Raw genomic sequence first — 14033 nt, 5'->3', positions numbered from 1 at the left:
GTGATCAACAGCAAGATGGAAGTAAGCTGAATAAACCCTTTCCTCCCCAACTTGCTTCTTGGTCATGAAGTTGTGCAGGAATAGAAACCCTGACTAAGACACCCTGGAACTGGCTGAAAGCTTAGTAAACCCAATGCTCTGATGACCTAGTTGGCAGCTGCGCCCATGTTTCCCTGAAAACAGGAATTTCTCTCATTGGGGGGTCTAGGCCAGGTGACTAGGCTCTGCTGTTTGCCAGGAAGGGAGGTCAGGGCCCTGCTGGGGTCCTGTTGGATGCAAGACTCCCAGGCCCTGGGCTGAGCCCAGCCTGTTCCATGGCCTGGTCCAACTCTGCCTTCACTGAACCCCCACCATGTACTTTCAATCCTATCCCTAGCACTGCCCCGTGAGATGGGAGATGGGAGTTGAGTTTCTCCTCTAGAGAAAGGGACCTGGGAGCGGGGCTGTGGTTGAGAGGCTGGAGGCAGAAAAACAAAAACAGAAACAAACAAAACAAAACAAAAACCCCCAATTCATTAGGAGAAGGCAGGGCTGTCCATCCAGGGAGGGAGGGCCCAGGGGCCACTCCAGCTGTGGAGATGTGACCAGGGTGCTTGGAGGTCGGGGAAGGCTGCTGGAAAAGCAGGGTGAGGTGGAGAACTAGCACCTGCAGAACTGATGCGATGTATTGAGCTGATGTTGCTCTTACTGAGACCCTCTTGACAACCTTCCCCATGCCTGCCCTCAGTGAGGCAGCTCCTCTCCCACCCTCAACTCCCTCCCTCCCTCCTTCCCACCCTCTACTCCCTCCCTCCCTTCTTCCCTCCCTCCTTCCCACCCTCTACTCCCTCCCTCCCTCCCTCTCCCTCCCTCCCTCCCTGGACTCTCTAACCCCTAGGAGACAGGTAACTCTCTGGCTGGGGTGGAGGGTGCCTGGATGTCTCCATAGAAGCAGTCAGGAGGGACGGATGAGACATGGTCTGGAGGTAGCTGGAGAAAGAGGAGCATGTTGGAGTGGCTGGGGAACAAGTAGCTTGAGGCAGCTTCCTGGATAGAGTTAGGGAGTAGGATGGGGGAGATTGGGGGGAGGCAGGGGGTGGGGACCCACCTTGGAGAGTGAGGGATGGTGAGATGGGAAAGTGGCCCAGGGGTCTTTCACTGGTTTTAAGATGGGGAGGGAGAGTAGAGAAAGGCAGCAGACACATCGCTGCAGACTGGTGGGGAAGAGCCACAGTCACTACTTTCTAGAGTTGGAGTAGGGCATGCATATAGGTGATGTTTGGTGTGAAGTGGCCACAATGGAGGCTGGCCCTGTGGTGGGGCAGGCCAAGAGCTTTCGTGTCCCCCCAGATGCCTCATAAGGAATAAAAGCCCCTGAGGGAAGAAGGAAGGGTCAGGATTCAAGTGTGAGGGTATGGAATACCCGAAGTAAGCAGGCTGGTGGGCCACAGTTCCTCCAAAATTATACTTTAATACATTCATGTGAGTTATACAAAGAGCGGGCCCCAGGGCCTGGTGGATACCAGTCCTGGGAGGTGAGAGCAGCATTGATATAGTGTTTTCAGAATTCAGACACAGGGGTCATGGCTTGGCCTCCAGGCCGAGGAGGAGAGCTGGGTGGAGCAGCACCTAGTTCCGAGCTGCCCCAGTGAGGGTTCTAGCCCTGGATCTGCACATTGGTTCTCGGAGCCTTTAACCTTCTCTGGGCCTCAGTTCCCTTGCCTGTAGAGGGGCAGAGAGATGGTGTTTTCATCTTCTTGAACATTACTGATGCCCTGGCAGACTGTGGGCTGAGCACAGGGGAGCTGATGAAGCAGGCTCTGTGACTGGGCCCAGGGCTCCTTTCCTCCCTGCAGCTCATGGGCCTGGAGAATGAGTCGTGTGTGTGTGTGTGTGCGTGTGTGTATGTGTGTATGCGTGTGTGTGTGCACGTGTGTGTGTATGTGTGCGCGTGTGTGTATGTGTATGTGTGTGTGTATATGTGTGTGCGTGCGCGCGTGTGTATGTGTGTGCATGTGTGTATGTGTGTGCATGTGTGTGTGCATGTGTGTGTGTATGTGTGTGTGTGTGTTTGTGTGTGTGCGCGCACATGTGTCTTTTCTCTTATTTTCCATGCCTGTCGAGGATTGGCATGATAGCTGGCCTTGTCTCATGCTGTGACTGCTGAGCATAGGGAAATGCAGGTACAGTAGCTGGGCACCTAGCTTAGGGCTTTGAGCATACAAAGCAAACACCCTGTGTAATGGCCCAGCTGCTTTTCTCCCCAGTTTTTTTTTTTCTTCCATTGACTTGTGTGATTTTGAGCAAGGCCCTGCACCTAAGTTTCCCTATTTGTTCAGTGGGAAGATTACACTCAATGATTTAAAACTCCAGGAGTGAGACTTTGGGAGCAAGAAGAGAAAGGAAGAATTCCTACTCCTCTGCAAAGAAGGGACACTGAGGCAGGGAGGCAGAGGGTCCACGGGTGCCTGTCTGAGAGGGAGTGGGTATAGGCAGCAAGTGTGCTTGGATCCTGGTTAGGGCAGGGCCACTTCCTGTCCACTTGACAGCATGCAGGCATTGCACTGGCAAAGCTTTGGCCCCAGAGATGGGAGGACATGGAATTGACTCATTTTTGGCTTCGGCATCTCTCTCAGCCATGAGGCTCTCAGAGGAGACACATAAGGAACCTTGTTTTCTTCTTGTGTATAACCCAGATAACATAGAAACCTCGGAGAGTTGGCTTGAATTCGCCTCTGCAGCTGCTAAGCTGAGCTCAAAGCTGAGGCTCTCCCTCTTGGCTCAAAAGCCAGGGTGGGGCTGGGGTAGGAGGAGGCCTGAGCAGGGGGTTGGGAGACAGGCAGCACCAGGGTCAGTGTGTGTGATAGAAGAGTGCACTGGAGAGAAAGGCCTGGCTAAGGCAGGCCCATGGAAGGGCCTGCGTGGAAGCCTAGGTGACCACACTTTAAGCTGGTTCAGCTAGTGCTACACACTCTAGCCTAAGAGCCTAGATTTAAGACCTCTAGGGGTAGGGGGGAGGTTCTGGCTCTCTTTTCAGGTCACAAGTTCTTAATTTCCAGAGAGGCTGAAAGTCATTATCAGCAGATGTGACAGAGCTCTGGGTGGAAAGGACTCAGACAAATCCTCTCATGGGTTGACTCTCTTTGCTCTAACACAGCCAGTCACAGTGGATTCTCCATGGCCAGCTGGGGACTGCAGGGTCTGGGGGCCCACTACCTCCCCACCTCAAGCCCATCATACTATGTGATCACTGTGTAGTTCTGTGACAGCCTCTCTTACCAGAGGATAGGCACGTGTTTCATTTGCTAGTACCCGGAGACGGGTGTGGCCTGAAACAGATGCTCCGTGAAGAGCTGTTGGCATCCTCTGTGTAGTAAACTGCCCCACTTTGAGCTCCACAGCTGGACCACATATGCAGCCTGGAAAGGAACCTGCCCATGTGGCAGCCTGCAGGACACCAAATCCCTGGCCACTGTGTAACCTGAGTTGGACCCCAACTTCTCTGCCCCTCTGGCTTCCCCACTGTGTCAGGCTTTGTATTGTTGGCTGAGCTTCTGCCTTCGGAGGAAGCAGCAGGCAGCCAGCGTGGTGAGGACTATGGCAGAGACCAGGGTGAAACTGAGGATGATGATGAGGTTGACATTCTTCAGCCCTCCCTTCTCACAATCCTCTGGACGCACTAAGCTCAGGGACACCTCCTCCTGGGAGCCAAAGCGGCAGGTTAGGTCCCGAGTAGCATCCACATCCACTCGGCCCTGGTGCAACTGGGCTGCCAGCCAGCCGTTGCCGCAGCAACTGAGTGGATTTCCCTGCAAGTACAGCCGCCGGAGGCTGGTCTCCAGGCCACCCATGGCCTTGCCTGGCAGGACGCTGAAGCTGTTATTCCGCAGATCCAGCACCTCCAGGGACACAGCCCGTGTCCAAGCAGGCAGGTGACTTAGACGGTTCTCAGCAAGGTTAAGGTGCTTGAGACGAAGAAAGCAGGGCAAGTCCACTCTCAAGACAATCAACCCGTTACCTTGAAGTTCCAGGACCTCCAAGGATGCCTCCAGGCCCACCAGGGCCCCCATGGCCACATCCAGACCAGGATTGGCAGAGAGGTCCAGCTCAGTAAGTGGGGTGTGGAGGAAGCTGCCTGCCCTGAGCGTTTCCATTGAGTTCCCTGCCATGTTAAGAATATGAAGGGTGGGGATCCCAGAGAAGTCCACACAGCCCGGGGGACCTCGCTCTGCTTGTCCCCCACAGGGACTGACCTGGTTCCCCTGTAGGTTGAGCCTTTGCAGGCTGGCCAGACTGGCAAAAGTATAGGGTGGAAGTTCTCGCAAGGCATTGTCCTGCAGAAGCAATGTCTTCAGGGACCCCAGGGCTTTGGTACCCAGTTCTAATGCTTCTAGCATGTTGTGGCTCAAGTCCAAAAGCACCAGGCAGGGCAGGGAGCCCACTTGCCGAGCCTCAAAGGATCGCAGGCAATTTCTGCTGAGGTTGAGGTAACGCAGGGAGGTCAGATGCTCAAGAAAGCCAGCAGGGACCTGTTCAATTTCATTGTAACTCAGATCCAGGTTCAGGAGCTGGGAGAGGGGGTGAGTGCTGGCATTCCGGCTGGGGTTGGACAGTAGAGAGGCTGACCAGCCTTCAGAGGGTGCATGGAGGCCCTCACTGCCCTGGGGCAGCCCCACAGGGAGCTGAATGAGGTTGTTAGACACATTCAGGTAGATGAGTCTCGGGAATGCGGCCAGGTCGGGGAAGTGGAGCAGCTTGTTCTCCCGTAGGTCGAGCCAGGCCAGCTGGAACTGGGTCTGCGGTTCCAGGGCCGTCTGGAAGGCCTCAATGCTGTTGCAGCTTAGGTCTAGTACCTGCAGCTGCTGGAGGCTGAAGTCTGAGATGCAGGTGAGGGAGTTCCTGGAGAGATTGAGGTGAGTCAGGTGGGGCAGGGCCTCAAAGGCACCATCCTCAATGTCCATGAGAACATTGCTGTGGAGGTCCAGTTGCTCCACCGCTGGCATACCCCAGAAGGTGTGGCGTGCCAGGCGAGTGAGGCTGTTCTCTGCCAGTGAGAGTGTGCGCAGCCTCGGGGCCTCACCCAACAGCCGGTCCACCAGACTGCCATGCAGGCTGTTCCCAGACAGGTCCAGGGAGACCACAAAGGGCAGGCGGCCCAGACCAGCACTGTTCAGTGCCATGCCTGTGGCAAGCTTGTTGCGGGCCAGGTTGAGGTGCTCCAGGTAGGGCAGGGCCTGGAAGACCCCGGGCTGTAGGAAGCTAATCTCGTTGTCACTTAAATCCAGGTGACGAAGTGCTGTATAGAAGCCCAAAGGGGAGGCCAGGATGCTCTGCAACTGGTTCCCGGACAAGTAGAGAGCTTGGATGTCCAATGAGAGCACTGAGGGGACCTGAAGCAGGCCAAGGCCGTGGCACAAGGCCTCCTTTTTCACCTAGGGAGAGCAAGGGTGGCAAAGAAGCTGGCATTAATGGGGACAGGACAGTAGATCGGGACAGGGTTCTGTAGGAAAGATGATTTGCCCTCTCCCCAAGCTTGGGGTGCTTCCTCCAGACTCCAGGATGTTAGCCTTGCCTCCACATAGCTGATGATGTCCCATGCTGCTCTCTGGCCTTGACTGGAGGACTGGCCCGTGCCAGGCAGAAGGGAGTAGTAGACAGAGAAATACTAGGCAGCTGTAAGAATACGTATGTGTTGACTATTGTCCTGTTCTATGGGAAACTAGGCCATGTTTCACTCATAGTAATGCAGAACCGAGGAGCAACATAGCCAAGATAGGCCCGCAGCTTCCAGTTCCACACCTGGGTCCTTGCCACATCCCAGATATAAAGTCCTAGCTTTAGGCTGGAAGTGTTGTCAGGAAAAGATGTTTCCAACATGGAAACCAGAAGGCTTTCCTGACAGCCCCCTTGATTTGGGGTCCAGTCAGCACAGCTCAAACCGCATTCCTGCTGTGACTTGGGGTGGGTTCTGGACTTGATCCTTTTCTGCAGCTGCTATCTACCCCCATATCAGTGGCCCACTCTGGTCTGCAGCACAGCATCCCAAAGGTAGTAGGAGTAAGGAGACAGAGCAGGATAAAGAGATGCCAGATCCCAATGGGTGTTATCTGATGTCAGTTTAACCGAATGACCATTAAGAAGGACACATCAACATTGACTTCTCCAGTTCCTTATCCCAAAATCAACTTGTCCTTCTCAGCACCTAATTTATACATCAGGATTTTCAGACTGGTGACCTTGTCAGAGCCTTACAACAGCCCACCTAGTATATAGGGGCAATCTGATGTAATTATATATTTTGACTAAAGTCCAGGTTGGAGAGGGTAAGAGAGACTTCAGGATCACCCAGCTAATATGGAGGGAGCTGGGATTTGAACACAGGGCTCTTAGCAACTCTTTTCCTTTCACAAAATCTGTCTTTAAGGGTCATAATTCTATACAAATGCACATCTCCATCTGGTAGCTCCCAGATTCTCACCCCAGGTACCCCCGCCCTCCCTAGCAAAGAGTGTAATGTCTACATCAGCTAGCTTAGTTCTGCCCCTGCCCCTAGCCTATCTCCATCGACCCCCCAGTGAACTACCCCCATGCTAAAGGCTCCCAGACTACTCAAACCCCACTTTGCCTATGGTGGTACTCTTGGCCTAAACATAGACCAGAGTCCATCAGGACTGTCTGTGGCACTGACCAATCTGTCCACTCACCCCAATCCAGTTTACATGCAGTGACCATGCCTCGCACCGGTCCCATACTCTTGCACAACCATCTCTGGACATGCATGGAGCAGATCTGCTTGAGAATTCCTCACAGGGAATCCCAACATGTCTTCTTCAGAGGCCCTCCCTAACTGTGCCTTCTCCCTATAGCTTGGTGATCCTAAGCGTGACCAAATGGGGACCTGCAGACAGTAAGCTTTGTGCAGAGAGGGGCCACTTTGAGTGACATGGGTTTCTTGGACCTGGCCCAGAGAAAGTCCTCCGGAAATGTCTTTTATGAATGAGTTGCAGACATCTGTGCTTAGGTAAAGGGCCTTGATCCAATCAATGCCGGAAATAAAAGAGCTAATCCAGATATTCATATTAAAGCCAGAGAGAGACATTAGAGCAGAGCGAGCCAGCCCACCTGCTGTCCAGATGCTGAGGTCAAGGCCTGCCCTGGCAGTAACTTGCCTGTGTCACAGGGGTCCAGTGTCTGAGGTAGCAAGGAAGAAATACAAGCCTGGAATCCCTGCCTGACCTAGCTCCAAGGTTCCACCAAGGACCCCGAGTGAATAGGGGTGAAGTGGGGAACCGTCTGGCCATAGGCACCTGTGTGAATGCCTACTGTATAAAAAAACACCTTGACTAGTCTTATACCTCCAAAAAAAGCGGCCACCCAAGGCTCCAGAAGACCCAATAACATCCCTCACTGCCACCCACAGAAAACTAGACGCCTACTTGGCACCTAGCTCCCAGGACCACCCTGCTGTAAGCAGCAGTGAGATAAGCTCAGTGCTAGCATGAGTTTCTTTTTGTGTAAACTGAGCCTTCAGCTGCCCAGGTACCCAGGCTGGCAGGACAAACACCACCAGATTCTAATTACTCTGCATTTGCAGTGTGCTTGCCACACTTCCCCATGTAAGCCACACCCATGTCTTCTCCCTTCTGGACAAGCAGAGGCTCCCCAGGACGCCAGCTCCAAAGGAACCATGACCGGAGTTGGTATAACCTGAGACCATCTATCAGGTACTGCAGAGGTCCAGGGGAGCACCTGGTACCTACCTCTTTGATCCAGCCCAGACTGCAGAAGGAGCCTGAAGGACTGGACCATCTTAATGCCCTCCCTGCCCTTATTGCTGAGCTCTGACTGACTGCCAGAAATCTCTGGTGTAGAGATGATAGGGGCCTTGGCTGGGGCTTAGCATCCTCCCTCCCTCTGCTGTGTTAGCCACTGCTCTGCTTTCTTCCTGAGAGAGGAAAGGGCTATCCCACTTCCCATCCATACCCAGGAGGAGAGGTTCTGGCAATTAACAGCCCAGGGGGAGCTGGGTTTGAATCCTGTCTCTGTCACTCTGCTGTCTGGGTTCACAGGGTCACATGTCTCTTCTGCAGCTGGGTATAGAACTCTTTTTGATAGTTCAGAAAGTCTTCTCCTATCTCATGCTTCTCAGAGGGTCCCTGCCCCCAGGTCCTCTGTCTACGGGTGCCAGAGCCTTCGCCATCTAGGGCCTCAGTCCTCTAAGGCTGTGGGCCTATGGTGATATCTTAGGTCTTTGCTCTCATCATTCGGGATTGTGAGACTCTCAGGAGGTCTCCAAGAAAGAACTAGTGGCCACAGCAGGGCACATAGACCCCAGAAAGGGCTGCGGGCACTTCTGGCCCCTTTACACAGATAATCCATTCTATGCCCAAGTGCAGCTGGTGGTGGACCTGTCCTGCTTCACAAGTACACCTAGATGGTAATACTGTGACCCTTTAATACAGTTCCTCATGTTGTGGTGATCCCCCACCATAAAGTTATTTCATTGTTACTTCACAACTGTAATTTTGCCACTGTTATGAATTCTAATGTAAGTATCTGATACACAGGATATCTGGTATAAACCCCCGTGGGGGGTCATGACCACACAGGTTGAGAACCACTAACCTAGAGGGTTGTTTCCCTATACCTCCCAGGGTCACAATGTCTTCAGCATCTGCCTGTATGGTCTCTGTCCCTTAGGAGCTCTTGGTCGGCCAGGTAAGACAATCCTGGGCTATGGGTGAAGCAACACATATACTCCGTCAGCTCAGCATGGAGATGGGGGAAGGACATGGAGCCAGGGGAGGGAGCAACAGAAGAAAGCAGACAGTCGATGGTTGGGGGTGGCTTCCTGGGCAAGGTGGCACTGACCTGGCTCTAATGAGTGAGGAGCATTCTAGCAGGCAGGCCAAGTGCAGGAGCCCAGCCAGGGAAGGGATGCGTACCCAGGGAGATCAGTACAGTGGAGACTTTCCCAGCTTGTGTAGCCCCAGGATTTCCCAAGACGACCAACCACTTATAACAGGGACAACTTGAGGAATAGAGGGCCAGTGGGCCCCACTGTCTCCAGCTGAACAATCTCGGCTAGGCCACCTAGCCTCTCCAACCTTTCCCTTCTGTAAAATGGGAACAAATGGGATAGTTGGGTTGGCAGGTTTCTCAACAGCCTAGTGTATGCTCAACGAATACCGAGGCAAAGCCCTGTCCTTTCCTGGTTCTCTCTAGCCTCCCACCTGGACTGGGCTGTGGGACCCCTCCCTCAGGACCCCTTTCTCTGCCTGCACTGTGTCTTACCGTCCTACAGGGAACTTGCTCTCGACGCTGAGAGATAGCCAGGCCAAGGGTCAGCATGGCCAAGAGTAGCAGGATCTGGTGGCTCATGGCTCTGCCTAGGGTGGAGAGGAAAGACGAATGTTGAGACCACGCTCGCTCCACCCACAGCAGCACCCACTTGCCCTTCCTCAGGGATCCTAGACTGAAAGCAGGAGCCACGTGGACTGCCCTGCGTGCAGGCCTCCGGGAAGCTGAGGGTAGTGGTATTCTGAAACTTAAGAGGCTAAGGTAGGAGGCCAGGGATTGCTAGTTTGAAGGCAAGCTGAGTCATTACTCAGAGGAAGCAAGACTTCTAAAGCAATGTATGACTGTCTGTTTTGCGTTTACCTAAGGCCCACCCGAGGCCATTGAAATGGCTTAGGGGCAAAGGCTCTCGCCATTAGGCCTGCATTTGATCCTGGGACCTACATGGTGGAAGGAGAAAGCTGGCTCCTGGACTTCCACTCCCCTCCACACATGCACACTTTCCTTCAAATAAATAAAGTGTCATAAAAAAATTTAAAGAGGGTCAACCTGATAGAAGACAGGAAGGTGTTGCTCAGGAGACAGAGGGATCCTAGGGCAGGGCTGGAGGGAGGTGGGCCTCTGACTCAATTTCCCTCCAGGCCCCACGCAGGGCCCCATCCCAGGTCCTTAGCCTCAAATGGAATGTTTCATTCTCCTCAAATCCTTCCTTTTGACCTTTTACTTTTGGTTGGAATTCTCAGACCTTGTCATTGTTAGGGGCTGGCCGGGGCACTGACAGGAAGCCCCACCCCAGTAGGCTGCCAGTCGGCTACTTTCACTGAAGGCTACTGCTACCCAGGTCCTTGGGCCCACTGCAGTGTAAGCAGCCAGTGTAGGGGCCCATGGGGACCTCAGCGGCTCTTAGCAGGGGTGAATCCCTGTGGAATTGAGCCCTGTGTTGGGGAAACACAGATTAGTCTGTTCATTTGATGAATTAACGAATGAATGCATTCACTTACTCACATCTAGTTCTGTGCTGGGAAACAGGGAGAGCACAGCCTAGACACGGCTTGTAAGGAGGAGCAGATACATCTGCCGGCTCTCTCTCATCTCTGCTAAGCACCTGCTGTGTGACCTTACACAGGTCTTGTCACCTCTCTGACCTTGTTTCCGGAGGTAAATGGCAACTGTGTCGAGTTTTGTTGAGGAAAACTGAGACATTCTATGAAAGTGTGGCGGCATATTCTACCTCAGCATCACACCTGACGATTAGTACTCAGTTAAGTTAATCCCCACAAGGACTCGGTTCCGTTTCCTTATACATCTTACTTTATAGAAGGAAAAAGACAAACAACCAAGCCAAACCAACACCAAGGTTCAGAGAGGTTATGAAATACAGCTAAGTCAATACAGCTAAATGGTAGACTTAGACTCTGTGCTCTTCACCTCTATACCTGAAGGTCTCCCACAGTGGGTGCTCCGTAAGAGAATGAGAGTTGCCACTCTGAAGATGGCCTTGGGAGAGCTCTGCAGGCCTGTGCCAGCTCTTTTGATGGTTAGAACCCACTAGGGATGAGTCTCAGTACGGTGGCTGCCCATCTTGCTGAGACACGCAGGGGCCAGCGTGGCCCTTTCGACTCTCCTTCCTGGCTCCCCCAGAGCCTAGCCCTGACCCACAGCACTCTGCTTTCACTGCAGGCTATGAGTTCACAGGAAATTTTGTTCTTTTGGTTCAAACACAGTCCCCACCTGCTTCACATCAGCATACTCAGAGCTAAATGAAAACCCCTGGCCACCCCTCCCTAGGCCAGCCTTCATCTCCAGAGCCTGGGCGGCTAGCTCTCCCTGAGCCAGCTCTTGTCTTCCACCTGACTTGATATTGTCCCCCCCCCCCCTCTCTCTCTAGGCCCTGAACACGTGTACGTACATGTGCTTCCTTTGGACCTCTGGAACCCTCATTTCCTCTGCCTCCCCTGCAGCTGAATACCTCCTCACCCCATGGAACTTAGATGCCATGTCCTCTAGGAACCCTCTCTGGCTCCTCAAGGTTGTCCTGTGTTCTCTGGGTTATTATTGCAGGGCATTGGACAGCCCAGTGTGGGGCACAGAACACACCCCATTATGATTCCCTACCTCTTGAAAAGAAAGTACCCGTGGGGACCCACCTCATGACACAGGGAAGCCAGATGGCACAGCAGCAGGAGTCTCCACTGTGGGATGCCAGTGAGGAGAGGTCTCCCAACTCCCTCAGTCCCCCTGTCCCCTCCCTGCCCTAGCCCAGCAGGTTTGAAGCTGCCCACCTTCACTGCAACAGCCAGCTCCGCTATTTGCCTTCTTGCTTCCCTCCGGGACGGGACATTCTGCCCCATACATGGGAGCCAGTGACGTTTCAAAATCAACGCCAGACCTTACAAATCACTTTGAAATCTCCAGTAGCGTTCAGGCATCACGTCACCCTCTCTCCCATCAGCTCCACCTACCACCTTCTTGCCTCAGCAAACTCCTCAGTCACCTCAGGATCTTCCCAGCTGTCTGGGGACTCTGCTTCTCTGCTTCCTCCTGCTCCAGAATGTTCCTGCTCAGGTTCCTGGGTGTTCTATCCCCCCTCCCCCATTTCTCATTTGCTTCATTCCTTAAGTATATGCTCACTAAATTTCTCTCAGGGAACAAGTGGCTGAATGACGTCAGAAGTTCAGCTGCAGTAAGGACAAGTCAGGACCTGGGGTTAAGGTGGTGATGATGGCCAAAGGGACCCTATCTCTCCTTCCTATGCCAAGTCCTGTTCTACCCCAGCATGGGACTTCTGCACATCCAGAAAGGACAGTCCCCACTGAACCACAGGATTTGGTGGAAAGAAGGCCCCTGCTGTGCCCCATCTGCAGCTTTGAGAACTCAGCCCCACAGGGAAGACCAGAGGCATTCGCACCCAGGGCTCACTGTCAAGCCTCACTACTCATTAGTGTGGCCCTCAGGGCAAGTTCTTTTTATCTTTCCTGGCCTGGTTGATTCATCTTCAGCACATACCAGTTCCCATTCCAACACTGGCTATCCTTAGCCATGGGGATGGTCAGGTGTAGTGTGGCCAGGAAAGTACTGAGACACTACAGTGTCCTTCCCTGATAATGAGGATAGAGGTCCTGGCTCTGCAGGCAGGTGGCTGGATTCTAATTGGAGAGGTGTCCAAGAATATCTCTGTACGTGCTTTGTGTGTGTGTGTGTGTGTCTGTGTGTGACAGAGGGGGGACAGACAGACAGATAATGGGGGCAATCCTATAATAAAAATAAGACTGCCCCTACTATGCAAGGAAGTTAGAATTTTTCTAAGCCCTAGGTTGATTGCAGGTCTTGTAACTCTCAAGACCACCAAGTGAGGTGATTATTATAATTCCCATTTACAGGACAGAGGCTGGGGAAGGTGAAATGCCTAGTCCCCATCCTGTAGGTGTGCTGGAACTGGGACTCAGTCAGATCTATAGTCCTTTAGTACTGTGTGGTCTCCACTAGTGCAGACCCCACTGTCACCCTCTGTAGAACTCTTCCAGAACACAAGATTCAGAGAAATGACTTACCCAAAGGCACTTGTACAGTGAATAGAAGAGTCTGGATCAGAATCCAGCCCCTGCATCTCCAAAGCAACTACCAAGACTCCCTTCCTAAGATGCTGAGGAGCCCACAGGCCCAGGCTGAGGCCCAGGAGTACTGAGCGGTAGGGCTCTCAGTCTACCGTGACTACTGTCAAAGGCAGCTTGGGAGAGCAGAGTCAAGGCTCACAGGGCAGTGAATCACTCACTAGGGGCAGCCCGCTCTAGAGACATCTCACATCTCAGGGGAATCAGACCTTAACCCAAAGGAATGTGCTTGTGATGTGAAATGTCAGGGTGGAGGTGGGGTAGGGGTCCCCCCCTATCTATCACACACAAAAAAGGTCGGCTGCAAGTCTCCCCAAAGAGTGCTGGGTATCCCCTCCAGAGACAACAGTGATAGTGTGGAAAGCCCACGTCCGTCTGGGGCAGACCTGAATTCAAATCCTGATTTGCTTGCTTGGCTGTATGTTCCTAGGCACGTCCGGAGCTTCCCGCCTCGATTTTCCCAGTTGTCAAATGGGACCGCCTATATGAGTACTCCCCTGGGTAGATCCTCTAAGACCCCGGTGCCGAGGGAGGGTCCGGCCCCAGCTCCCTAGGCACCGCCGCCGTCCACTGCCGCCCCTACCTGGCTCAACGCCGCCGCCGCCGCCCTACTCCTCCGCGCATCGTTCGCGCAACCCCGGGGGTCTGGCCCGCCGAGGCCGGACCGCTGCAGCGCCGCTCCAGCCGGCCGCGAGGGGGCGGCGCCCGCCATTTAAATAGCACCCACCGCCCGGCCACGCCCCCTGGGGCTCGGAGCCGCGGGGTCCTAACACCGGCCAGACAGCGGCGCCGTCCTAGGAACTGAGCATCACCTCTGCTCTGGAATCGCCCGGCCCCGGCTAGGACAGCGCTTGAAACCGAAAAACGCCTGGAGGGAGAAGGAAGCTAGACCAGGGCAGCCGCACATGCAGTCGTGGGCCGGCGAGGTCTGGGGTTCGGGGAGCCGCGGAGGAAATCCTGGCGCCACAGCACCAAGGCTGGGGGCCACCCAGAGGTGACTGACAACCACCGGCACGCCCTGGGACGGTCCTGAGGGGGTTCCCCGCCCCCGCCCCCCTCCCCCCGCGTACCTCGGCTATCCTGCCTTTAAGTCATCTCCAAGCCTGTCAATGTCCCTCTGCTAACTGATGGAGAAACTGAAGCTAG

At 53.9% G+C, this 14033-nt stretch overlaps 1 protein-coding gene across 4 annotated transcripts; it reads right to left on the bottom strand.

The window, feature by feature from the left end:
* Positions 1 to 2057: 2057 nt before the first annotated feature.
* Positions 2058 to 13624, bottom strand: Lrrc32 (leucine rich repeat containing 32). 4 transcript variants are annotated; one of them, XM_031387458.1, is made up of 3 exons: positions 13471 to 13576; positions 9274 to 9368; positions 2058 to 5411 (listed from the first exon to the last, which is right to left on the bottom strand). In XM_031387458.1, the coding sequence occupies exons 2-3, from the start codon at positions 9358 to 9360 to the stop codon at positions 3507 to 3509; spliced, it is 1992 nt and encodes a 663-aa protein (XP_031243318.1). In that variant the 5' UTR covers positions 9361 to 9368; positions 13471 to 13576; the 3' UTR covers positions 2058 to 3506. The 4 variants fall into 4 exon arrangements, with proteins under 4 accessions (XP_031243318.1, XP_031243316.1, XP_031243319.1 ...); XM_031387456.1 differs by lacking the exon at positions 13471 to 13576 and adding an exon at positions 11559 to 11984; XM_031387459.1 differs by lacking the exon at positions 13471 to 13576 and adding an exon at positions 11424 to 11449.
* Positions 13625 to 14033: the final 409 nt, after the last annotated feature.

The sequence above is a fragment of the Mastomys coucha genome, unplaced genomic scaffold (genome assembly GCF_008632895.1).
Source record: "Mastomys coucha isolate ucsf_1 unplaced genomic scaffold, UCSF_Mcou_1 pScaffold21, whole genome shotgun sequence".
Lineage (NCBI taxonomy): Eukaryota > Metazoa > Chordata > Mammalia > Rodentia > Muridae > Mastomys > Mastomys coucha.
The sequence above is the reverse complement of the archived record's forward strand: the minus strand, read 5'-3'. Positions and strand labels throughout refer to the sequence as shown.